This window comes from Elephas maximus, chromosome 3 (genome assembly GCF_024166365.1).
Source record: "Elephas maximus indicus isolate mEleMax1 chromosome 3, mEleMax1 primary haplotype, whole genome shotgun sequence".
NCBI classification, from domain to species: domain Eukaryota; kingdom Metazoa; phylum Chordata; class Mammalia; order Proboscidea; family Elephantidae; genus Elephas; species Elephas maximus.
Window position 1 is genome coordinate 142,921,733 of NC_064821.1, and position 27,252 is coordinate 142,948,984.

The 27,252-nt window shown below is 34.8% G+C and overlaps 1 protein-coding gene across 4 annotated transcripts in view; it reads left to right on the forward strand.

The window, feature by feature from the left end:
• The window catches only part of DPYD (dihydropyrimidine dehydrogenase), a 981,230-nt gene that overhangs the window by 267,150 nt on the left and 686,828 nt on the right, over positions 1-27,252 (forward strand). For all 4 annotated transcript variants that reach the window (XM_049875731.1, XM_049875734.1, XM_049875732.1 and 1 more), the window contains 2 exons: positions 4,248-4,329; positions 11,211-11,298. In XM_049875731.1, the coding sequence (XP_049731688.1) occupies positions 4,248-4,329; positions 11,211-11,298 (170 nt within the window). The remainder of the gene's footprint in view (positions 1-4,247; positions 4,330-11,210; positions 11,299-27,252) is intronic.

The window sequence follows — 27,252 nt, forward strand, 5'->3', positions numbered from 1 at the left end:
TATACACATCAGTGAATATGTGCACTAATTTCAAAAGTATGAACTGAATTGTGTGCCCTGAAAAAATAGAAAAGAAAATCTTTGCCCCTTTAATTGCCTTTTCACAAGAAGACTAAAATGGAAATAGCCCTGTTTGGGAATTATTCTCTGTTGGTAGGTGATTATTATGACTGTTAGCACCTCTATCACTTTTTAAACTCAAATGCAAACTAGACACCTAAATCATATAATTTGGCACAAAACTCGTGCCTTTATATATTTGCTGAACATTTTCTAATAGGACAGATAATGCCTGGATTAATGACCAAACTTTCCTTTTTGTCTTTTTTACTTATTTTCTTTCCTTAGCCTTTGACTCTTCCTAGTATCTAGCGACAATATGAAGCATTTAATTCTCCCTTGGATCATCCCATGGTAGAGACATTCTGCGTTGCTGTTATTAAAAAACAAACAAACAAACAAACAAACAAACAAACGCGTTACCATCGAGTCGATTCTGACTCCTAGTGACCCTGTAGGGCAGAGTAGAACTGCCCCATGCGGTTTCCAAGGCTGTAAATCTTTACAGAAGCAGACAGCCACATCTTTCTCCTATGAAGTGGCTGATGGGTTCCAACCGCCGGCCGTTCAGTTATCAGGAAAGCACTTATCCATGGCGCCACCAGGGCTCCTTGTCACTGTTACAGGATTATAAAAACTGACACTGAAATTTGAGCAGAATTATAGCCACAAAACTTTTTTGTTAATTTATTTTCTCACTTACAGATGTCTCTCATTCTCTTGTATCTCCAAAGTAGCTAAAAAAGATTACATTAGTTTTGTATTTGAAATCAATTGCTTAAAGAGGTAATGTCAAGTTTTACCATTCCTTCTCCTTGCACCCATACGGATTCTTTTATCACAGGTGAATGAGTATAACAACCATTTAAAAAAAAAAAACCATTGGAGTTGTTAAAATATACCCAGAACTTAATCCCTATTGTACTGAATACAATTGATTTGATTATTTCTGATGCTGCAACAAATTCATAAAATAATCAGTTTTCCTTCTTCCTACTGTGGTTTCTTTTTTTTAGGACATGAGTCTAAAACAGTTAAAAGGGCTTGAAATTATAATAAGAAAGATAAAGATAGTGTTAAGTATGCATGCACATATGTATTTTCTGATTTTGTCTTTTTCTTCTTATGGAAAATTAATATATATGAACTATGAAATATTTATTGGGATAGTCAGGGCAATATTGCCCTTTGCTTTAGCTATTAAAAATGTTACAGTTTTTTCATTATGCATGTGGATTGACAATAAAGGGAAACGAGGTCTAGTTGAAATAGCTATAAAAAAAATAGCAGTAGAAAATGTTTTGAAAACGTATGTGGTGCAACACACACATTCACAAAATCTGGTAACTTTAAAATAATGAATGAAAGTAAAGCTATATCAAAGTACGAGAATTGCAGCTTTAAAAAAATGGAAAGGAGTTGTCATAGGTAAATTCCACTTACCTGAAAGAAGCATGAACATACAAGAAAGATTTCTGTTATATGTCCCCCACTCCACTGAGTAACTGAGTGATTTTTGATTGCCACTAAGAAGACTTTATTTTAAAACCTTAGATTGTTAACAGGGCACAGACAGAAGAAGAAAAATGCCTTCATAAGCCAAACAAACCTGCAAAGTGATCTTTCGTATCAAATTCCATCTTATGTCTTTTATCTGTTTTCTTATCAAATAGTCTTGAGGGGTAATCTCATTTAGTTTCCTGGTTTAATTACACCTCCCCTGGTAATTACTTAAAAGAATAATATCTGTCCTGAAATTCTCTTTGTCCTGATCAACAGACTCATACGTATAAACCCTATCTATCTTTTCTTCATAAAGTTCACAACACCAGTATTGTTCCTGTTTCTGAGTTTGCCATATCACAGGTGGAATCACCCAGAAATATGGGAATTATCTGAACTACTCTCAATTTCCTGGTGATTATATTTTCTGGTAGAGCCCTGGTGGTGCAGTAGTTAAGAGCTCAGCTGCTAACCAAAAGGTTGGCAGTTTGAATCTACCAGGCACTCCTTGGAAACCTTATGGGGCTGTTCCACTCTGTCCTGTAGGGTCACTATGAGTCAGAATCTACTCTGTGGCAATGGGGGTTTGGTTTTATTTTGTTTATATTTTGGGAATACTTCTAAAAATGTCTTCTTATCCTTCCATCTCCATTGTCCTTAATGTCTCACTTCCTGCACTGCTGCAATACCTTCCAAATGGTTCTCTTGACTTCCTGACTTGTCCTTTTCAAATCCTTTCTCCTCATGGTTTTCAGATCTGATAATATCACTGTTTTGCTTGAAATCTTTCAATATTTCTCCATAATTTAAGAGATAAAAGGTGTGGCATGGCACAGGAGGCCCTCCATGACCTAACATCTACCTGTCTTTTCTCTTTCATTCATTCCTTGTGTAAGTATTTGTTGATCACCTACTGTATGTACCTCAGGCACTAGAGCTACAACAGTGAACATTCTAGCAGTGAGAAGACAGACAGTAAACAAAGAAAGAGAAAATATGTTAAGTAATGATAAGTGCAACGAAGGAGTTTAGTGGCATATGTAGGATATTTGATGCCTGGAGTGGATAATACTTGTCTTCTAGTCTGAACTATAAAATTATTTCTACTAAGAATCATGTAGTATAAATGATAATTAGCTTTTTATTCATTCTTACGAAACAAAACATTGACAATTAAAGCAAAAATAATTTCATTATCAAAGATATTGTTCACATTGTTGCTCCTATTGATCCTGCAAAGTGACAGAATTGAAGTAATTCATTCATTTCCTAATTTAAACAATCAAGTCTTTAAACAATGGAATACACCTACTCCTCATTTATCAGCTATCTCATTATCCGACGTTTCCCACTTACGACAATAGTAAAAATTCTACTATCCTACTATTTTGCGTATTAAGCAGGAAGCCCCAAGCCTTGGTAACTTGCCAGGTCTGCAGGGCAGAGGAGACTCCTGGATCACAAAGGGCTTACAGGGGTGGAAGGGGAGCCCTGCAGGTAACTCTGCAAGGGAAGCTCTGGTCCAGCATAGGAGGAAGGTGGAGTGGTTAAGCTGTGGGCCCTCCAGTCACACAGCAGGGCTTTCTCCAGGTTTGTCTCCTCCAAGCCTCCACCACAGAGGAGTAATACATAACTGGACTTGTCACAGTGATGAGCACATCAGTAAATCATAACTGTTATTGTTTTCATGATCATATTTTCTAAATAAAATCGGACAAATGAATGGTCTGAAAACAGAAAAAAAAAAAAATCCTCCATTTTAACATAATGCCAACTTTTGCATAACAACCTGGTCTTTGGAAGCATGTCTGTAAGTGATCAGTGGGTGCAGTATTACAGGGGTGGAGACGTATACTGTTGGCAGGGAGTTGACGTGAGAAATGTCTATAGCTGAACCAGTGTGTATTAGGGATCACTGTTTAACTGAGATTTTTCAGATTAACTTCCCTGTAGAACTTAATGCTTATTAAAGAATGGGTAATAAGAATGGGATAATTTCAACCTTCCACATATATACCTATATATTACATAAAAAGTACTATAGTATAGTACATATACTATATGTTGTTGTTAATTGCCATTGAGTCAGTTCTAACTCATAGTGACCCCGTGTATAAAAGAATGAACATCTGCACAGTCGTGGGCCATCTTCACAATTATTGCTGTTTGAACCCCTTATGGAAGCCACCGTGTCAGTCCATTTCGTTGAGGGTCTTCCTTTTTTTTTTCACTGACCTTCTGCTTTACTGCATATACTATATACTCTACATTCAGTAACTGTAAGTGTTATTTAGAATTTAGACCCACAGTTACCTTATTGAATTTAAAAGTGTCGGAATTGCTTTCGATCAATTTGCTATTCATTATCTGTTCTCCATGGGTTGTAATATATTTATTTCTACATCGGCTTCTTCTGTAGCTTTTGTTATAGTTGAAAGTTGCCACTGAGTTGGCTCTGACTCATGGCAAACTTATATATATAACAGAAGGAAACGTTGCCCACATAATATTTTGCCATGCAACTAAAAATTTGAATATCCTCGGGCACACATTATGTGATATGCAAAATATCCCTGTAAGAGATACTTATTCCTTTAATACTGATCAATAAAGACACGTTGCATTTTTTAAGACAGGTCTTTTTTTTTTTTTTTTTCTCAAATGCTTCTTTCTTTTTGTTTTAGTACATCTGAAATCCCTCAATTCCGGCTGCCGTATGATGTTGTGGATTTTGAAATTGAGCTTATGAAGGACCTTGGTGTAAAGGTAAATACTGCTCAAAGGAAAAGAGTAAGCTCTAAAGACCAACAGCAAAATGTCATGCATTTTGAGAAAGAACAATTAAAAGCTACACCAGGCAGAAGCAGAAAGATGCTTCCCCTTGCTTAGGGCATTTGTCTGTCTAGTGTCTGAATGCCACTAGCCTGGAAAAGGGCAATCAATAGTTCTCATCTGGCACGCCTGCATGTGATTAATTGTCTGTAAGAAACAAATTCCTAAATTGCTTTAGGGGTTCAGTGCAGCTAATAGGAGGATTTGGTTTCTTTAATCATGTTTTTTGCATGCAAATTGTGCACACTCTGAAATATTCACATTTCACAATTTGGAGTGTGGCTTCTTACAGTGGTTTATTTTTACTTATGATGTGTATCATATTAGTGATGGTAATGTGATAACCCTCTCTCAACATAAGCGCTAAGTGACTGGGGTAAAAACAACAGCTTTGTGTTATTGTTTTGTGAACTAAATATTGTGTTGTTTGTTTTAAGATAGTTGAAAAGTTGATGCATTGTGTTTTTAATATGTAACTGTTAGATGCTGCCATTTTCAATTAATTACGAATATACCCTGGCAGTTCACTTGCACATGTTGTTATTGTTGTTTCAAAAATGTTAGTTTTCCTTAGAGATATAGCACAATAGCTTAGCAAAGTACTATGATTTACATAATATATTCTGTAAGTAAATGCAACAGATATTTTGAAAAGTGATTAAGGAACTACTCTTGGCTCTTGCATTTAGCCAATAAAGATTAAAATTAATTAATAAAATGAGAAACACTCAAAACAATGTTTCTGTTATTTTGCCCTTCTAAATAATTTTATTTGGCAATGACGGGGTGATGAAACATGTAAACATAATCACTAAACAAAAAGTGTGAAAGCAAGAACACGGTACAGGTGGTCCCCAATTTACAACACGGTTCCATTCAGGAGACTCTGCTGTAAATTGGTTCTGACATAATTTGAAAACCTCTTATATATTTATTTTTTTTTAAGTTTTCATTATTATTGTCTTTTATTATCAATAAATTTATTTTTATAAATCGGATCTTTATTTGTCTTTGCGGGTTGGAAACATTACATATGAACTTACAGATATATTTTAATACATGCATAAAAAATACACAGATCATAAAAATTTACCCAGATGATGAAGAAGAGTTGGATAACACTGGCATTTTGTCCATTGCAGTAATTACTCCACTTGTGGAAGGTTCTGGATCATTTGGATTATCCCTGGGAATGAGAATAGCATTTCTAGTCAGAAAACTAGTTACAGTTGTCTGTATGGTCCTTTTCTTTTTTTCTTCCTATATTTTGAGGGTAACATTTCACTCCTCCCTGAATCTGCCTGTTGACGTTAGCAGAGAAATCAGCGTTTGGGTTCATGTTTTCAAGCAACTGAGGTCCCCAATTTAGTTTAGAAAAAACACCCGAGAATGATAATATAAGCAAATTATGAGCTGCAGCATTGTATGTACTACATATTATTAACAATAAGATGTACATTTGAAAAAAAGAGGGTCGTAAGTGCAGTTTGCTGTAACTCAAATACATCGTAAATCGGCGACTATCTGTATGGTTGTGCATAACTTTATGAAAAGCCAACCATCAAAAATGCAATGTTCAACATAAATAATTTAGGGGGGATTATTTGCTTTACAAAAATGTATTTTGAAAATTTATTTAAATGTCTTTTATTTTTAATATAAATTGTAACCTAAATGCCTTTAAATAAGAAAATGCTTATTTATTAAGACTTTGAACTAATAAATTAGGGGTTACTACCAATTGGAAAGGAATCAGAAATTAATTTTACAAATTTTTGAATTTATTATGTAAGTAATTGCAAAGATGCATTTAATTTTCACAGTATATTGAATACATTGCATAAATTAAAACATGCTCATAATTCTTATATGAAAAGTCATCAAGATATAATAGCAGTCAATGTAATGAGTGCAAGAAAATATGTATTTTAGTTGTAATCATGCTACACTCTTACTTTATATTCATATAACCTTGGCAAAGTAAATTAATGCTCCTAACCTTGGTCTGTTTAAAAGTGAAAATATGCTGCTAACATCTGTATAAAATATACACGTATCTGTTTATATATGCATAGAGTATCTCTGGAAAGTTATAAGAATCTCATAGCACTGATTACCTCTGGAAATGTGTGAGAAAGACATCATTTTGTACATTTTGAATTCTGAACCCTATGATTTTATTACATTATTGAGAAAAAATTAAAACCTAAGATAATGAGGAGGTTAATAATAATGTCTTGCCCACTTCTCGTGGTGTTTGAAGATGCAAAGGAGATAAAATATTCAAACTTGCTTTGTGAACCATAAATCACTATCTGAGGAGATGCAGCAATGAGATTCCTCTTCAGTTCTGGAATTCCTTGCATCTGTTCACGAGACACTTGCAGCATTTATGATCTTTCAACTTTTGTAAAATAGAAGATATGTTTTAAAAATGTTCCATACAGTTGTTACCTCCTTTCCCTCATCATCCACATTCTTCTTATAATTGGCTTCTGTTTGCCCTAAGTTATATACAACTGACATTATATATTTTAAAAAACAAAAAAAAAACAAACCAATTGCCATCAAGTCAGTTCAGACTCATAGCGACCCTGTAGGACAGAGTAGAGCTGCCCCATAGCGTTTCCAAGGAGCAGCTGATGGATTCGAACTGCTGACCTTTTTGTTTGCAGCCTAGCTCTTAACCACTGTGCCACCAGGGCTCCATATATTTTAAACTCAACAATAATTTCCTGAAAAGAAAACTGTTTGACCCCTGTCACTCTTCCTCCTTCCCTCTCCTTCTTGCCTCCCTTTACTTCCCTCCCACACTCTCCTTTTTCCTCTCCATCTTCCACTTCCTCTGTCTGTCTTTCCTTTCATGGTCTACCATTATCTTGTTTATCCTCCTATTCTTCTGTTTTTTTTTTTTTTTAATAGTTTTGTTTTATTTATTCAATAAATAATTATGCGGTTTACTTTTGCCATGTAGTATGCTGAGGACTAGTCTAGCACCATCATTTCTTTTCAAACTCCACGGTATTCTTAGTAGTTTAATGAGCATATCATTCAAATAACATAAACTCATCATATCTAAAACTGAATTTTATTTATCATCTTACCTCCCAGTTATCTCCTTTAGATGAATTTATTGTTGAATAATTTTTTTTCTTATCCATCTAATAACCTTATGGGGTCCCATGTGGTTAAGCGCTGAACAATTACCTCTTAACTGAAAGGTTAGTGTTTGAAACACACCTATAGATGCCTTGGCAGTAAGGCCTGGTGATCTGCTTCCAAAATGTCACAGCTTTGAAAACCCTATGAAGCACAGTTCTGCTTTGCCCACACAGGATCCCAGTGAGTCAGATCAACTCGACAGCAACCAAGAACAAACTTACAGATTAGTTCTTTTTCTAAGATTTATTTTCTATTGATTCTTCATGAATTTTTTATGTCAAATATCATAAGAATATAATGAAAATGTTATTTACTATTTGTACTTTTCATATATTTTTTCTTACCCTATTTCATTGACTGGAATCTCTAGTGTGTTATAAAACAGCGATGATACATGGCCTTTTTTTCTTGTCTCTAAGGTAGAATTTTTAATCAGATCAAGTACTTTATTTTTCTAGTCTTAATTACAAAAATTTTTAGTTTTTTACAAAAAATTAATGAAGAAGAGGTGCTAAATTTTTCCAACTGCCCTTTCTTAAAACTTTGTTTTTATTATTAGCTGCTATTGTAGATTTGGCCCTCAACTCATGGCAACCCCATTTAAAAAAGGATTGGACCACTGTGATCCATAGGGTTTTCACTGGCCGATTTTTCTAGACGTAGATCTCAAGGCCTTTCTTCCTAATCGGTCTTAGTCTGGTAACTGCACAGAAACCTGTTCAGCATCCCAGAAACAGGCAACTCTTCTTTAAAATGGGTGCATTTTAAAACATAGTTGCTGTTAATATGTTGGATTTCTGGAATATGTCTAGTTTGCATCGTATTTTATTGTATTTGCACATATAGAACTAGATTTGTTTTCTCAATGGTTTAAAAATTTTTCTTTGATATTCACTTATTTATACAATGAATATTAAGACTGGAAATTTAATAGTGATTAAGTGAAGTATTGACTTATTTTAGAGTTTGTTGCTGCTCTTGTAGAGTGTCAAATCTACTGAAAGCCTAATTTTGTTTTATTATTATTATTATTTTCTCTTATCTTTATGAGTTTTGTGTAATAGAAATATTCTAGCTTTATAAAAATACACATGCAATTACATTATTTTATTGTTCGCAAGAATATTGTCATGAGACTTACCTTTCTACTAAATTTGAAAAATTTATTCTTCTGACTTCAAAGCCTTTTTATGAGAGACAGAACTTGACAAACTTTTTTTCTTCATTTTTTCCATGGTTATTGGTCTTTTCCATTTACTTTAGTTTCACTTCAATTTGGCCAGTATGTATTTTCTACAAAAATCTTCCATTTCATTGAGACTTTTGAAATTATTAGCCTATATTTTTTTATTTAAATATGCTATTCCTTAATAAAAAATAAATCTCACCTTACCTGTGATTATGTTTTCTTTCATATTTTTTAAAGTTATACATTGTGTTTACTCTTTTTTGCTTGATAATACTAGGTACTGGTTTCTTTACTTTTTTTTTTTTCTTGGTAATACTAGATAGTAGTTTCTCTAATTAATGTAGTCTTGGTTCTTTTTTTTTTTTTTTAAAGAACCAACTCTCAGAGTTTTATGTCTTTTTATTCAGTAATTTCTGACTTCATTTTTATTGTTTCCTCCTGCTATCTTTACCTTATTTGTTATTCTTTTTTAACAACTCTTGAGTTGCATACTTATTTAATTTTCATTTTTCCAGATAGAATAATGAAGGCATTGGAAATTATTAATTCCTCTCTGAATAAACCATGTCAGCATCCATAAGTTTTTGTTATTTTATTATTGCTATTTTTCTTTGAGTAATTGTAACTTTGTTTTTCCTTTTACACCAGAGTTGTTTCTGCATTCTTTATTTAGTTTTGTATCTCCTTTAATTGGTACATGGATTTTAAAAGTAGAATTTCCTTTTCTTTTTAACATGGTGCCTTTTTTTTTTTCATTTTCAATTGCTTGTTTCAAAAATCATTTTCTTGATTTTTAAGTGCAAAAAAAACACACATCTAATATTCATTACTGGTTTTGGAAGTAACTCATTTGTACAAATTAGTTTTTTAAAAATTTCTTTAGTGGCATGATCTTTTGTTTCAAAATGTTTTCACAGGTCTTGTATCTCATTTTGTTTAATTTTTTATTTTTTGCCATCCTTGAACAAAGGGAAGTATATCAAGCCTAGTATTTTTTCAAAAAGAGAATTAGAGAATTTTTCTTAGATCTGTTTCCTATCTACCTTGATTTTTCTTAAAACCATTTTTTACTTTTTGAATGCTGACTATACCAGTTAGCTCAGTGGATCAGCTTTTGAGGAGTCTGAGGAAAGCACCATGGTTGTGCGTGATGCCCCCTACGGGATGTGGATTCTTCTGTTTCCTTCCTGTCTTGGCTTTTGCATAGGGTCCAGCTTTCAGAATGTAGTTTTTTAATTTGATTGGTCTTTATTTCATGGGCCCACCTTGCCAGCATCTGCTCCTTCTTGCTATTATTATTCATGGTGGCAAGGAAGTATATTTCTGACACCTGCTTAAATCAGTTGCCATCAAGTCGATTCTGAGTCATGGCGACCCCATGTGTGTCAGAATAGAACTCTGCTCTGTGGGGTTTTCGATGGCCGATTGTTCAGACATAGATTTTCAGGCCTTTCTTCTGAGTTGCCTTTGGTGGACTCAGACCTCCAACCGTTTGGTCAGCAGGTGAATGTGTTAACCATTTGCACTACCCATTGTGTATTTGATTATATATTGAGTCAGGAACTGGATCTCATTTGTCACTTTATTGTTTAAAGAGCCCAGCATAGTTTATTGAACATATTAAGCAAGCTGTGAAAGTTTATTAACCTAATTTTAATTACACTGACTTTGTTCCTGCTACTTCATTAAAAAGCAAAAATGCATTTAATTCTTAAATCTGTTAGTGTTGTGTATATTATACAATTTGGAGTGTATGTAAGCCCATGTATTAAAAGAAAAGAATTGTCTCGTATACAAATATTAGTCCAAAGGACTAATGGACCGCAACTACCATGGCCTCCACCATTCTGAGTCCAATACAACTAGATGGTGTCTGGCTACCACCACTGACTGCTCTGACACAGATCACAATAGAGGGTTGCAGACAGAGCTGGAGAAAAATGTGGAACAAAATCCGAACTCACAAAAAAAGACCAGACTTACTGGCTTGACAAACACTGGAGAAACCTCGAGAGTATGGCTCCCAGACACCCTTTTAGCTCAGTAATGAAGTCATTCCCAAAGTTCACCTTTCAGCCAAAAATTAGACAGGCCCATAAAACAGAACAAGACTAAAGAGGCAAGGACTAGAACAGCCCAGGGGCAAGGACTAGAAGGCAGGAGGAGACAGAAAATCTGGTAATAGGGAAGGCAAAGTGGAGAAGGGAGAGTGTCAGCATGTCGTGGAGCTGTTAACCAATGTCATAAAACAATATGTGTACTAACTAACTGTTTAATGAGAAGCTAGTTTGTTCTGTAAACCTTCATCTAAAGTACAGTTAAAAGAAAAAGGTCTCATATATGCATACACACACACTCATAGAGAGTTAGTTTTGACTCTTTCAGTTCTTTTTGATGTTAAAGATTAAAGTTTTAATTAAGAAAATATGTTAAAACATACTATTTAAAATGTTATTTCTTATAGATAATTTGTGGTAAAAGCCTCTCAGTGAATGAAATGACTCTTAATACTTTGAAAGAGGAAGGCTACAAAGCTGCTTTCATTGGAATTGGTGAGTAGTTTACATTTAAATATTTTTATCTGTACTATTATTTTTTTTTTTTTATTTTGTGACAATACAAGAAGAATGCCTGTCTTCATTGTCAGGACCGGAGTTGTATCTGTTTACGCACTGGTAGACAGATAAGAGTGGCCAAAGAAACTGAATTTCTGTTTTAGACCTAGATGTGTTGCCCCCTGATTATGGATAGACTTTGGTAAGACAGTTCTTATCTCACATTCTCTCAGTACATCATCATCGCCAGTGACATTCTGTAGGAGGCAAAATGTTTTCCATTCATGCCACAGAAGCAAAGACACTGGTCTCAGAGATGTCTAGATGCTGTAGCTTTCTCATTATTTATAACAATTTGACTAAATGATGATAAAGGACAGAGTTGGGTTTTTTTTTTTTTTCCTTTTTATGCAATTTTTGGTCAAATTTTTTCTACAGGCTTCTCATATTAAATTGAATTTTAAAGACATTCATTCACACTTGTGAAAGTCACACAGTGGATATCTGCTAAGGTTCTTAATGTTTCTTATAGTTCCATATTTTGCCTAAATATCCCAACAGAGGTTGAATTTTCTAAAAATTTCTTTCGACTTACTTTTTACTGAGACCAAGAGAGAGAGAAAGAAACATACAAACAGTTGGTTTAATTTGATTTTTGAAGAATTTTATATTCTTTCTCTATTATGATTATACTATGGAGAATTATGGAAACTGTTGCTGTTGTTGTTAGGTGTTGTCGAGTTGGTTCTGACTCATAGCAACCCTATGCACAACAGAATGAAATGGTGCCCGGTCCTGCACCATCCTTAAAATTGTTGTTATGCTTGAGCCCATCGTTGCAGCCACTGTGTCAGTCCACTTCGTTCAGGGTCTTCCTCTTTTCTGCTGACCTTGTACTTTACCAAGCATGATGTCCTTCTCCAAGGACTGATCCCTCCTGACAACATGTCCAAAGTATGTAAGACGCAGTCTCGCCATCCTTGCTTCTAAGGAGCATTCTGGTTGTACTTCTTCCAAGACAGATTTGTTCGTTCTTCTGGCAGTCCATGGTATATTCAATATTCATCACCAACACCACAATTCAAAGGCATCCATTCTTCTTCATTCTTCCTTATTCATTGTCCAGCTTTCACATGCATATGATGCGATTGAAAATACCATGGCTTGGGTCAGGCGCTCCTTAGTCTTCAAGGTGATATATTTGCTCTTCAACACTTTAAGGAGGTCCTTTGCAGCAGATTTACCCAATGCGACGCATCTTTTAATTTTTTGACTGCTGCTTCCAAGGCTGTTGATTGTGGATCCAAGTAAAATGAAATCCTTGACAACTTCAATCTTTTCTCCATTTATCGTTATGTTGCTCATTGCTCCAGTTGTGAGGATTTTTGTTTTCTTTATGTTGAGGTGCAATCCATACTGAAGGCCGTGGTCTTTGATCTTCATTAGTAAGTGCTTCAAGTCCTCTTCACTTCCAGCAAGCAAGGTTGTGTCATCTGCATAACGCAGGTTGTTAATGAGTCTTCTTTTAATCCTGATGCCCCGTTCTTCTTCATATAGTCCAGCTTCTCTTATTATTTGTTCAGCATACAGATTGAATAGGTATGGTGAAAGAATACAACCCTTTCCTGACTTTAAACCATGCAGTGTCCCCTTGTTCTGTCCAAACAACTGCCTCTTGATCTATGTAAATGTTCCTCATGAGCACAATTAAGTGTTCTGAAATTCCCATTCTTTGCAATGTTATCCGTAATTTGTTATGATCCACACAGTCGAATGCCTTTGTATAGTCAATAAAACAGAGGTAAACATCCTTCTGGTGGTCTCTGCTTCCACCCAGGATCCATCTGACATCAGCAATGATATCCCTGGTTCCACGTCCTCTTCTGAAACCAGTCTGAATTTCTAGCAGTTCCCCGTCGATATACTGCTGCAGCTGTTTTTGAATGATCTTCAGCAGAATTTTACTTGCATGTGATATTAATGATATTATTCTATAATTTCCATATTTGGTTGGGTCATCTTTCTTGGAAATAGGCATAAACATGAATCTCTTCCGGTCAGTTGGCCAGGAAGCTGTCTTCCATATTTCTTGGCATAGACGAGTGAGCACCTCCAGCAATGCAACTGTTTGTTGAAACATCTCAATTGATATTCCATCGATTGCTGGAGCCTTGTTTTTCGCCAATGCCTTCAGAGTGGCTTGGACTTCTTCCTTCAGTACCATCGGTTCCTGATCATATGCCACCTCTGGAAATGGTTGAACATCACTAATTCTTTTTGGTATAATGACTCTGTATTTCTTCCAACTTCTTTTGATGCTTCCTGGGTCATTTAATATTTTCCCCATAGAATCCTTCACTATTGCAACTCAAGGCTTGGATTTTTTCTTCAGTTCTTTCAGCTTGAGAAGCACCGAGCGTGTTCTTCCCTTTTGGTTTTCCATTTCCAGCTCTTTGCACATGTCATTATAATACTTTACTTTGTCTTCTCAAGCCGCCCTTTGAAACCTTCTGTTTAGTTCTTTTACTTCATCAAATCTTCCTTTTGCTTTAGCTGGCTGACGTTCGAGAGCAAGTTTCAGAGTCTCCTCCAACATCCATCTTTCTTTCTTTCCTGTCTTTTCAATGACTTCTTGCTTTCTTCATGTATGATGTCCTTCCACAACTCATCCGGTCTTTGGCCATCGGTGTTCAATGCATCAAATCTATTCTTCAGATGGTCTCTTAATTCAGGTGGGATATACTAAAGGTCATATTTTGACTCTCGTGGACTTGCTCTGATTTTCTTCCGTTTCACCTTGAATTGCATATGAGCAATTTATGGCTGTTCCACAGTCAGCCCCTGGCCTTGATCTGACTGATGATATTGAGCTTTTCCATCATCTCTTTCCACAGATGTAGTCAATTTGATTTTTGTGTGTTGCATCTGGCAAGGCCCATGTATATAGTTGCCATTTATGTTGGTGAAAGAAGGTATTTACAGTGAAGAAGTTGTTGGTATTGCAAAATTCTATCATTCGATCTCCGGCATTGTTTCTATCACCAAGGCCATATTTTCTAACTACCAATACTTCTTCTTTGTTTCCAACTTTCACATTAAAATCACCAGTAACTATCAATGCATCTTGATTGCATGTTCGATCCATTTCAGAATGCAGAAGCTGATAAAAATCTTCTATTTCTTCATCTTTGGCCCTAGTGGCTGGTGCATATATTTGAATAATAGTCGTATTAACTGGTCTTCCTTATAAGCGTATGGATATTATGCTATCACTGACAGCATTGTACTTCAGGATAGATCTTGAAATGTTCTTTTTGACAATGCATGCATCGCCATTCCTCTCCAAGTTGTCACCCCAGCATAGTAGACTATATGATTTTCCGATTCAAAATGGCCAATACCAGTCCATTTCAGTTCACTAATGCCTAGGATATCGATGTTTATGTGTTCCATTTCATTTTTGACGATTTCTAATTTTCCTAGATTGATACTTCATACATTCCAGGTTCCAATTATTAATGGATATTTGCAGCTGTTTCTTCTCATTTTGAGTCGTGCCAAATCAGCAAGTAAAGGTCCCAAAAGCTTTACTCCATCCACATCATTAAGGTCGACTCTACTTTGAGGAGGCAGCTCTTCCCCAGTCATCTTTTGAGTGCCTTCCAACCTGGGGGGCTCATCTTCCAGCACTATATCAGACAGTGTTCCACTGCTATTCATAAGGTTTTCACTGGCTAATGCTTTTCAGAAGTAGACTGCAAGGTCCTTCTTCCTAGTCTGCCTTAGTCTGGAAGCTCAGCTGAAACCTGTCCTCCATGGGTGACCCTGCTGGTATCTGAATACCTGTGGCATAGCTTCCAGTATCCCAGCAAGATGCAAGCCCCCACAGTACGACAAACTGACAGACACATGGGGGATTATGCAAACTAAATATGTTCAATTATTAGTGATTTTTACTAAAGTTTTATTTTAAATCTTTTTTTTTTATGCCATGTTTTTTCACTTATGGCATACTGATTCAAAGACTAATCCCGAATTTTTTATATGAGTTTTGGATTTTGAGATATATGATCTGGTAATATAAGCCACCTATAATGTGAGTGACACTCTGGTGCTAACCATCTGTGGAATGACAGTATACCAATGAGAACTAAATAGTTTGTTGCAAGCGCCTTTGTAATAGGGATCCCTGCTGGTGCAGTGGTTAAAACATTTGACTGCTAACCAGAAAAGTCAGTGGCTCAAAACCACCAGTGGTTCCATGGAAGAAAAATGTGGCAGCCTGCCTTAGTAAAGATTTACAGCCTTGGAAACCCTGGGGCGGGGGTCACTGTTAGTCATAATGGTCTCCACGGCACTGGGTTTGGTTTGGCTTTTCAACAGAGTTACATGGGAAACCTCTGGGTTTTCCAAATATGACACAGAACAACCAGAACAAATCCATTGGGGCTCCCTATCACACAGGAAAGTCATAATCATGCTTCCACCATTATCTCACATTAAAAAAGGAAAAAAATGGCAAAAGTTTATAAAACTAACACATCTAGGAAGTATTATCCTATGCAGCAATGAGGCTCCAGCTTCAGTTGGCTGAGCCTCATGCATTTCAGATGGAACCACCTCAATGCTAAATGCATTAGACCAGGATAACTACCTAAGAGATTCAGAGGCATAAAAAGTGGCTAGTATACCTTTAAACCAATTAATAAAATCAACATAGGTCCCTCCTCATGTTTTTTACTTTGTCTCTTCTGCACTTCACACTCCTTGAATATGAGTATCTAACTAGTAAACCTACATAGAGATGAAAACTGGGTGACATTTGTTCTGGACTTCGCTATTTCATTTCAGTTCTAGGGTGAAATCATCAGAAGTACTTCTTAGCCAACTAAAGTTTTCTCATCAGAATTCAATGTACTCTCTTATTAGATAATTGCTACCAAGTTTAAGACCATCTCTAACATTCCCTTTATATAAATGAAACATTACTGAGAAAAGAATACATTTTGCACTGTCTTTTAGCTCCTCAATGTCTGTATTCAATCTCCTTCCTTTCAGAAACTTGGAAGTGCCATTACCATCAGTATTTCATTTAAGTTTTTTTTTTTTTATCATGGCATTTTTTTTTTTTTTTTATCATGGCATATACCAAGAATAGGAAGGAGAAAAGGTCTGATATTTTCCCTAGGTTCCACTTTTAGAGCTTCTGTACTTGACTTTCATTTACATTCTTAGCATCATATTTTGTTGAGAATTTAACCTAAGGAAGGAAGGAAGGATCTATCAAGTATATCCTACTAATGTTGGAAATATTAGATCAGTGATTTCCTGTTACTCTCAGCAATCAGATGATCAAAAATGCTTTGTCAATAATATATGGAAAAAATGTAATCGGTCAATAGGGTCTGAAGTCTTGGTGATGTTATCAAATAGCTGTTTGTAATTCATCTGCGTGCTTTCTTACAGGAGATGTACAAAGAGTCCAAGTACTGAAGATATAGGTGCCAAATAAATAACCAATACATTGCAATATCTCCAAATTAATTGCCTAAGGAGCAAGTTATTTCAAAATTTGGAATTATTGAAAGGTTTATCACTCTGAATGGTTGTAGCTTTAAGAGACGTTCTCCATTGCAAGAGTCAATAATGTTTTAGCTTTTTTCTTTTATTTTGTTAAGATTCTTTACGTATGCTATTTGATAATATTACACTTGTTCACAATACAGTCGTCTCCATTTGACTCTGCACTGAGGTGTTAATACAGCATTTAAAATGTGGAATCCTTTCATATGTGGCTGTGCATTTTCCTGCTGAGAAGTGAATCTTTTGACATTTTGGTGTAGTGATGTGAGGGATGCAGTTATGTTCCATTTCAGTATTTTGCAGGAAATATATACAAGAAAGTTTCATCTTGTCAAATAAATAAATAAGCTTCAGTCTGTAGGAGACAAGTAGCCTTATCCTCCAGGAAATGTTTATTTGACACTCTTTGATAGCTGATTTGGGAATTTATGACCTTTCTGTTACCATATTAACTTGGGCAACCTCACATCCTTCCATGCTTTTGCCAATTATTCATGTTTCTATATTGTAAATAAGCTTTACTCACTTAACTACTCTTTTCTCATGCAGTTTGGAGGTATAAATGTTGGAATATGAATTCTGTATTATTTAGGATACAGGTTTGGCTGCTTTAATAAAAGAAAACAATAGAAGCTTAAACAAGATTTGTTTAGTTTTCTCTCACGTTGCAGTGTGCACCATCCACAACACCTGACTTCCATTATTTAGGCAATAGGTTGTCAACATGTCCACATTTCCAACCAACAGAAGTGGGGAAAGAAGGAGGGGAGCATCTTTCCTTATAAGTTCATGACGCAGCAGTTTCACATATCACTTGTCTTTTGCTTATTATCTAGACCCTGGTCATACAAACATACTTAACAGCAAAGGATACTGGGAAATGTAGTATTTAGCTGGGCGGATATATCCTGGTTAAACTTCTATTGCTATAGAGTGAACAGATAACAGATATGGACTACGGAAACAAAGTCTTTGCCGTAAGTCGAAATCATCATTGGTATGTGAGGCACAGGGCTCCTTATGAAAGATATCAGTAAAGCACTTAGTAGCAAAGAAGACAATCTTGTGGCTTAATGAGTGTATGCTGATTAGGTAAGTTGCTTAATAAAATGGATATGCCTTCTCTTTCTTTTGTTGGGAATGCCATGGTTATAGATCTTCTGTATTTATAGCAACTCTCTCATTCTATGCTTATCTAAAGTGAAAGAAATTGTCTTTATTATTTATTAAATATGAATTATTAAGGACAATTCAGTAAACCCATGGTATTAATATATGTTTTCCTATTCATGATTTTAATATTGTATGTGATATTATTGGTGTAAACGTCCCTCAGTTTTAGATTTTTTCCCTAACTATTGCTGACAGAGTTCATTTAGGGAATTATCTCAGAGTATAAAAAATAATTGTGATTCTTAAAGAGTTATTCTCTTTACCCATGAACAGTTTAGTTTCTTGGTAGTACGAGTAAAATCCTGTGTCTTAGTCAAAAATGGATTGAATTGTCTTTGAAATAATTAGAATTTATTTTTAAGACTCTAAAATTTTGGTATTTTTACTGAAATAAAATCACCTGCACAGCATGGTACTGTCAATGTTCAGAAATAGAGTTAGAATATTCTTCAAAAAGTCTTTCAAAGTACTGGATGGCTGCCTTTGGTTGGTATAGAAATCAATAAGAAGGGTCACAGCCATCACTTTTTTTTATTTTACAAAAATGAACAGAACAGAATAGAATAAAAATATCCAAATGTGTTGCACATGGTTAGGATAAGTATCACTTTGTGAAAATACTTTTTCAGTTGTGTGTGTGTGTGTGTTTCTGGTGTATGTACTTGCACATACACACTGAGTTATATGTAAAATGTATTTTGTAAATACACCTTAGTAGTCAAAAAAGTTTGAAAACCACTGCTCTACATTGTAAGGATCTTGAGGCATTAATCTTCCTTTTCCTATATTATGCTCAGCAGCTGTCAATACATATCTGTTAAGTGAATTAAGCAATTATTGAATGACTGACAATGTGCCAGTCACTGTGCTAAGAATTAAAAATATAAAGAAATTTGAATTCAGTTTTTAAATTTTTAACTTGGTTTTAAGTCAAGTCAGGTAAATCGTAAGAGATTCAATCAGGACAGCCATATTTCACAATTCAGGTGGTAGGACATGGTGGGGATTGGCTGGACATGTATATACATAGGTACATATTTTTTATTTATTGTTATTTGGGTGTTTATATTCTACAGCCAGGTTTAAGAACCATGGTTCTAGATGACTACATAACTTGGCCCTTAGTCTTTGCTTCAGAGGAGGCCGTTTTCCTTTCCCTTTCTGACTGGCCATCAGTGATAGTTTCCCTCTTCTATTCTCACAAAGCATGGCAGTGTTGAAAAGGTCTAACAAGCATGCAAGGGAAAGAACAACTACTAAGACATCATGAGATACCTGATAAAACTTTACATATTCTTCTAATAAGGTTTTTTTTTTTCTCACCTGAATTTTAGGGGAAACAGTAAAATCTATTATTACCATCACAGCAGACACTGTGTAGCAGGGACTACAGGAGTATATTATAAACAGGAATAGTCACTATTTCAACACAGAATGCTTTACTTGTGTCTGCCCTCAAAATTTCTCTTCATTTCTTGCTATTTTTACTTGCCTCCCTATCAGAATACTGCTACAGCCTCTTAACCAGTCTGCTAGGCCACCATTATCCACACACAAGAAGAAATTGTGATCTTTCCACAGTTGGATCTGATCATATCATTCCCTGCTCAGAACCCTCCCGTTATTATTTCCTTTAAGATAAAGTAAAACGTTCTTAAAATAGCTTTCATTGCTCTTCATGATATGGTCTTGGTTTAGGTCTCTAGCTACTTCACCCATCAAATTGTATGTTTCAACCTTTTTGAACTGTTTTCAGTTTCTCCTCTTCTCTGAATCATTGGGCACGTTGCCTCCTGGGCCTAGAAGTGTTCCTTTTTTTTACTATAATTCAGTTCAAATCTGCCAGGTGCTCCTTGGAAACTCTATGGCGCAGTTCTACTCTGTCCTATAGGGTCGCTATGAGTCGGAATCGACTCGATGGCAGTGGGTTTTTTATTATAATTCTTAGATTAGATATCTTTTTTTTTTTTTTTTAAACCTCATGCAGGTCTTTATACTTGGAATTATCCACTCTCCAACTACATTCCTTTTTTTTCCCCCCAGGAGGAATTTAATCTGCATGAGAGGTATAGTAAAGAACATTGACACATTATCAAAGACCTTCCAAATAGATATACTTTTTTTTAAATGAACTTTAGATGAAGGCTTACAAACAAACTAGTTTCTCATCAGTTAGTACACACATTGTTGTATGATGTTGGTTAACAACCTCACGTGTCAACACTCTCTGTTCTCAACCGTGGGTTCCCTATTACCAGCTTTCCTGTTCCCTCCTGCCTTCCAGTCCCTACCCCAGGGCTGGTGCACCCATTTAGTCTTGTTTTGTTCCATGGGCCTTCCACCTTCATTCTTTAACCCAGATTAATAAAACCCTTTCCCACTCTATGCCCCATTATGTTCTTGTTTCCTTTCCGGATGTCCAAACTGGACTTTATACTTTATTATAGTAGTTACTTTCCTGTATTGTAACTGACAGATTACATGTTTGTTTTCATCATTAGAAGCTAAGCTCTTGGAGGCTGGAGATTCTGCCTGTCTTATTCATTGAGAGATCTTCAGTGTTAGCAACACCTTGGCACATAGGAGGAACTCTATAAATATTTTTTAATTATAGTTTATTTTTAATGCACCTGTTTTGTATTTTCTGAAATAAATTTATAGGATGTTAAAAAAATACTGGCAATTTTGGGGTGGTGTAACATTGACCAAACCCAGAGGAAATAAATTTTACATTATTAAATGTTAGCATTACATTATTAGGGAGTCCTGGTGGTACAGTGGTTAAAGCACGCAGAAGCTAACCAGAAGGTTGGAAGTTCAAACCCACCAGCTGCTCTATGGGAGAAAGATGTGACAGTATGCTTCCGTAAAGATTTACAGCCTTGGAAACCTTATGTGGCAGTTCTATTCTGTCCTGTAATGTCCCTATGAGTCGGAACCGACTGGGTGGCATTGGGTTTGGGTTTACAGCTTATTACGTTATTAATGAAATAAGCAAGTAAGAGTAGTGATCGTGGTCATGATTTTGGTAGTAGTAGCTGTAATAGCGAAAATGTTCCATGCTTGATTCTGAATATGACCTATCCCATTAACTTTTAAAATGACTCTTTAAGTAGATATTATTAACTCTATAGATAAGAAAATTAAGACTAAGAAATGTTAAAGACAACTTGTAATTGGCAACCAAAACATAGAATGAGTTTTTTAGAGACAATAGGAAAAATTTAAGAAGTGCAAATATCCATACTTCAACATAAAAGACTACTAGACACAGTGACTGAAAGCCAATATATTAGCTGATAACACCTGCTTATACTTTGGCATATGCTTAAAATTCATGAACATGGTAACTCTATGAATTAGTCTATGTTTAGCCTCACTTTCTCATTGTTGGATCCCTGGTAGCACAGTTGGTTAAAAGCTAAGCTGCTAACCAAAAGGCCAGCAGTTCGAATCCACCAGCTGCTCCTTGAAACCCTTATTAGGCAGTTTTACTTTGTTCTATAGGGTCACTGTGAATTCGAATTAACTTGAGTGGAATGGGGCTACAGGTTTTCATCATTATCACCAGTTGATTTTTTCAGTTACCACCAGAAAAGAATTTTTTTTTTAATGTGAAGATTCTCAAATATTGTAGCAGCTGAAGAAGAGACCATTACAATTAACAAAATCCATTGAGAGAATGTGGTATTAAATTTGCTACAGTGTGGTCTTTAGTTAAATCTCTTGTGCCTTCTTACAGCCAGAATTGTTGTCTGTTAAAGTTATTCTTAATTAGCTTCTCAATCAGAATTTCTAAATTGTACACAATCATATGTATTTTCTATTTATCTAGAAGAAAATGCAATAAGGTTTTCATATCATCCTCTTTACTTCTGTCCCCAGATGAAAACTGAAGTTGTTTAGTCAATATTCTAAGTAGATTATCTTAAAATAATAAACCTGATTTAATTGTAAGCAAAATAAAAGTCATGAATATTTTGCCAATCCACTATTTATTTATTTATTATTTGTATTATTGTTTAATCTAGTGTCTCTTGTAAGTACTCAGGTATAATTATAGATGGCTTCCAAGAATTGGGAAATGATGGAAATAGAATTCCAGCTGAGAGTTCATTAAATCATCACTTAATGAGTTCAAGCAAAGCCCCCAGAAGGAGATGAAATAGATGTAGGGCAATTTTTCTTTGACCACATTAACATATCTAAAGAAAATACATGTTAATCCATGGAAGCAGGTGGTAGGAGCCGGGAACCTTTAGAAGTATGGAGGGAAAGAAGCCTTGAGAAAGTACTGGCAGTGTCTCTATAAAGGCATATTAATCAATAGACCTGGAGTTCTTTGAGCTCATATCATGGGGTGCACAGGCAATTCAATTTTAAGAACCTTAAAATATTCTACTCTGATTCCAAGTTCATTGTAGCTGGCAATGATTCTGAAATAATTTGATTACAGAAGAAGACAAGGCTAATTATCCTGATAAGAGTATTCCTGGTCCCTCTGATGGTTATCTTTGTGGCTCTAAATCATTCTGCTTCTTCTGCTAATTGTTAGGTGCCCTTGAGTCTACTCTAATATGAATAACTCTCCCCTGAGGTAACACTTCTTATAAACAAGCCATCAACATCTCAAATATTTTTTGTGCTTCGGTGCTTTCAGAATAAATCAAACTTGCATAGTACGGCTTTGAATAAAGCTCCAATAAACCAAAACCAAAGCCATTGCCATTGAGTTGATTCTGACCCATACAGACCCTATAGGACAGAACAGAACTGCCCCATAGGGCTTCTAAGGAGCGCCTGGTGGATTTGAACTGCCAATCTTTTGGTTAGGAGCCATAGCTGTTAACCACTATGCCACCAGAGTTTCAAAGCTCCCATAGCTGCCCACATTTACCTTGCTAGCCTTAAATCTTTATAGCCCTCTCCTGCCACCAAATAACTAACCATTCTTCAGACTTAACCTGCACTCTTCTGCTATTATATCTTGGCTCATCCTCTTTCCTTAATTAGGAAAGTTTTTAATCTGTCTTCACAGGCTAAAGTCAGTACTTTTTTTTTATAATGTTTATCTCAAATGCGACTATCTTTATAAGTTCGTACTAATCCAGCTGAGACCAATATTTATTCTGTGTTCATATATAACAAAATATTTTATAACCCATTTATACAAATAAATATGGTTTCCCTTTTATTTTAGGTCTTGTTTATGTATATCTTGCCTCCCGCTCCCCTGTACGCAATATTAAGAACTTATGAGAGTATGGGTTAGTTTTTCTTTATCTTTGCATTTCACCATTTCAGCATATTTCTTGACACATAGCACAACCTCAGTAAAATATTTGAAGTCAAATAATTGGAAGAAGAAAAACAAGGAAAGAAATAAAAAGCAATGTAATAACGAGAATTTTTAAAACTATTTTTGATCATTTAGCCATTTTAAATTTGTGGATTTTTCCAAGCATACTCTTTTATTCTTTTTGGAAAAATGAAAAGACATGTTCATTGTTTCTCAAGACAATGAATTTCAAATTGTAAATGTTATATTTAATAAAATTTTTATATTTATGCCCTACTAATAATTAAAACAAATCAACTCGAGGGCACTGGGTGGGTACTATGTTAAGTGTTACATTACTATGTTGAACATTATGTATTTTCTTTGAGGACTGTTGATCAATTTTTAGTGATAATGTTATTTGCTTGAAAGTATTAAGTATTTTATAATTAAAATGATATCAGAAAATCTTTAAAATTTTTTTTTTCTGCTGATAGCAATCCCTGGAATATTTGTAGATGCTCAAAAAAAATCTATTGGATCAATAAAATAATTAAAGCATATCTATATCTTCCATATTACAGTCAAATAGAACACAATGCCTTCAGTGGAAGGCTTATTTTTACATATACTGTTGTCCATGTTATTTTAATTAAAAAAAAAACTTATAAGAAAGTGTAAATTATATTAAAATATTGAACACTTTTATCTTCTTTTGATTTAATTGGATGGAGACATTGAGGCATTTCTATTTGCCTTCAAGCAAATAATGCTGTTGTTAAAATTGACTAACAGTGCTCGAAGGAAATACCTAACGTTCAACACAGCGATGTAATACTTAACATAATAATAAGGCATAAATACAAAAATTCTGTTAGCTACAACAATTTCATAGAATGAAATATAAATGTAATAGATGAATCTATGTATACTGTGTGAATATGCATGTGTGTGTGTGCACACAAACACACATATATATATATATATACATACACAAACACGTAATTTATCATTTATGGCAGTTGCCTAAGTTAAGAAAAAAAAACTTTTTTCTTTTGATCCTTTTCATTGTTTAAGAACTGATTTTTAGTAGTTTCCAAAGGGCTTAATTAACTCTGAAAAATCATTTGATAGGAAAGTTGGAAAATTATTGACCTAACTTAAATATTTTATTTTCACCTATTGCTTATGACTATTGGTACTTTTTTTTGTGAGAGAAAATGATCTATTGGACCTACATATACTACAGGCATCATGATTTTTTTGTTTGTTTTTTCAATGTGTAATCACCCTGTACATCTGTATTGTCCTTTAGAGGTAAGATATCACTCATTTCTAATTCCCATTCCTAATATATGATGTTGAAGGATCAACTTTAGAATAACACCGAGGCAGTGGATATTATCATAGAGGAATTAAGGAATATCACCGTATAACCACTTCTCCCAATTCAATGATGTTGCATCTAGAATTCAAGACTGTGTTGAACAGATACATAAGGTACGGCAGTGACTTTCAAGGGGAAATATTACTGGGTAGCCTTTTTCATGCCACAGTTCTGCTTTCTCACCCCTTTTAGAATCATTATCATGCTAAATTTGATTTTAAAAAAAGGAAGAGCAATGCACTTAAAGAAAGACTGGTGAGAAAAGCATGAGAAATGGTTTGAAATTGGAAGAGGTCCCTGTGAGTTGCCGGAGGCTAGGTATATTTCTATGTATACATGCTTTAGATTTCTTTCTAGAAATAATGTTTCCAAAGAATGGAAATGTGAAACTTTGTGGACTAATTTCTTATCTATCACTTATTTACTCTTTTTACAGGACAGACCACACTATTTTTGGCTAGTGTGATTAGATTAAGCCAAAAATACCAAACCCATTTCCAGTGGAATCTATTTCGACTCCAGGTGACCCCGCAGGTTTTCCAAGGCTGTGCTTTTTCCTGAAGTGGACTGCCACATCTTTTCCCCACAGAGCAGATGACGGGTTTGATTCTCCAACCTTTCATTTAGCAGCCGAGCACTTAACCACTGTACCAACAGGGCTCCTTAGGATTAGTTTCGATGGACTAATATTCTTCTTTTTCGTTCACCTTTAAGTACTTTCTTTGACATTAAATGCTTAAAAGTGTTATTTTCTAAAGCAAAACCATTACTTTAAGAGGAGACTTCATTAAGGCATTTTATTTTAATTTAAGCCACAAATCTATCTTGGAGGCAGTTCAACTGAGACTTATCTGCTCAGTTTTCCTCCAGATCTTGTCTTTGCATTGTTTAGGGAACATCCTGCACAGTCATTTTCCAAATTCCTCAAGGCTTTACTATGTAGTCCAAATTTATTTATATGAATAAATAGAAATCTTTGGGGATAACCTCGTTTGGTTATATTGTTTTATTCCAATTTCTTAAAGTCATGTTTCTTAGTAATATTATTTAAGTTATATCAGCAATTTAACATATCGAAAAAAACAATTTTGAAATAATGATTAATTTATGATATCTCAAATAACACAGTATATTTATTGTGGACATTTACAAAAAAAGTTTTTTAAACAAAGTTTTGATTTATTTATTACCTTCAAAAATATAAGGAATCTTTATGTGTGTTCTCATCTTCTGATTAACCATGCACTGCCACCTGGTGTGCAGATGGAAAGAACGTTACACATCAGAAGCTCTGTTCACACCCACCCCCCAACACACAAACTTACATGGCAGAAAGGTAGCAGATGTTCATTTTGCTTGTGTTACTGAAGTAAAATGTGCATCCAACTCTTAATTCGTAAGTTAAATTTGGAGGACAAGATACAGCTATTTGGGCTAATCAGTCCAAAATTATATTAATACATCCAATTTTGAGGAAAACAGGCATATTTAATTGGAAAATTATCTCCTTGAATCTTTAAGTTCTTATTTTGTGTTCCTTCCCTTTTTATTATGTACTTGATGATTTTGTTGTTGAGCCTTAATGTCTATATTTCACTGATATATTTATCAGTGCTATAAAAACATATTTAAAAATTGACTGTACTGAATTCTCTGGTTAAGTTTCTTTCGTACTAGGTAGAAATATCCTTTCTTTTGTCTTTTATCAAGACCATGTCATAGTCACATGCTTTCCCGTTGTTATTCCTTTTACTGTTAATTAAACTCTTACCATATGCTTAACACCATGCTAGGGATTACAGATTTCAAAATAATTAAAATAGCTTTTAGTTTATCTAGAAAAAACAGTAAAACAGTTTTAATCCAATTAATAAATAAGACAATGTTGTAGATATAAATACAATAAATATTGTGACTGAATTTCAGGGGGTATTGGCTAAGTTCTTTGCATAAATTGTTAGTCATTTTTTATTGGCATTGTTAGTGTTGCCATTTCACAGGTAAGTAAGCAGCATCTAAGAGATGTTAAGTAACTTTCCCAAGTGCTAAAAAACAAAACCCAAACCCACTGTCATCGAGTTGATTCCTACTCATAGTGACCCTATAGGACAGAGTAGAACTGCTCCTTAGGGTTTCCAAGCGGTACCTGGCAGATTTGAACTGCCAGCCTCTTGGTTAGCAGCCATAGCACTTAACCACTATGCCACCAGGGTTCCCAAGTGTTAAAACCAGGCGTTAAACTTTGATCTGTCTAAAGCCAAAGCCTTATTTCTTAATCAATACACTAAGTTTCCATTGCTTATATAATGATTTTTAATTTACTTTTTTTAATTTGCATTCTGCCAGTGAACAACAGAAATTTGCAGTGATCATAGAGAGATAATAAGTGTTAAAATATATAAATTAAGTGTAGAATTAATCAACAGATGAATTAGCAAATAAGAATCTCTGTCAGTAAAAATGAAATTGTATGCAAGCCTAACCTGGAGTATATGCCAAAGAGATGAGGAAGGAGGGAGGGCTAAATTCA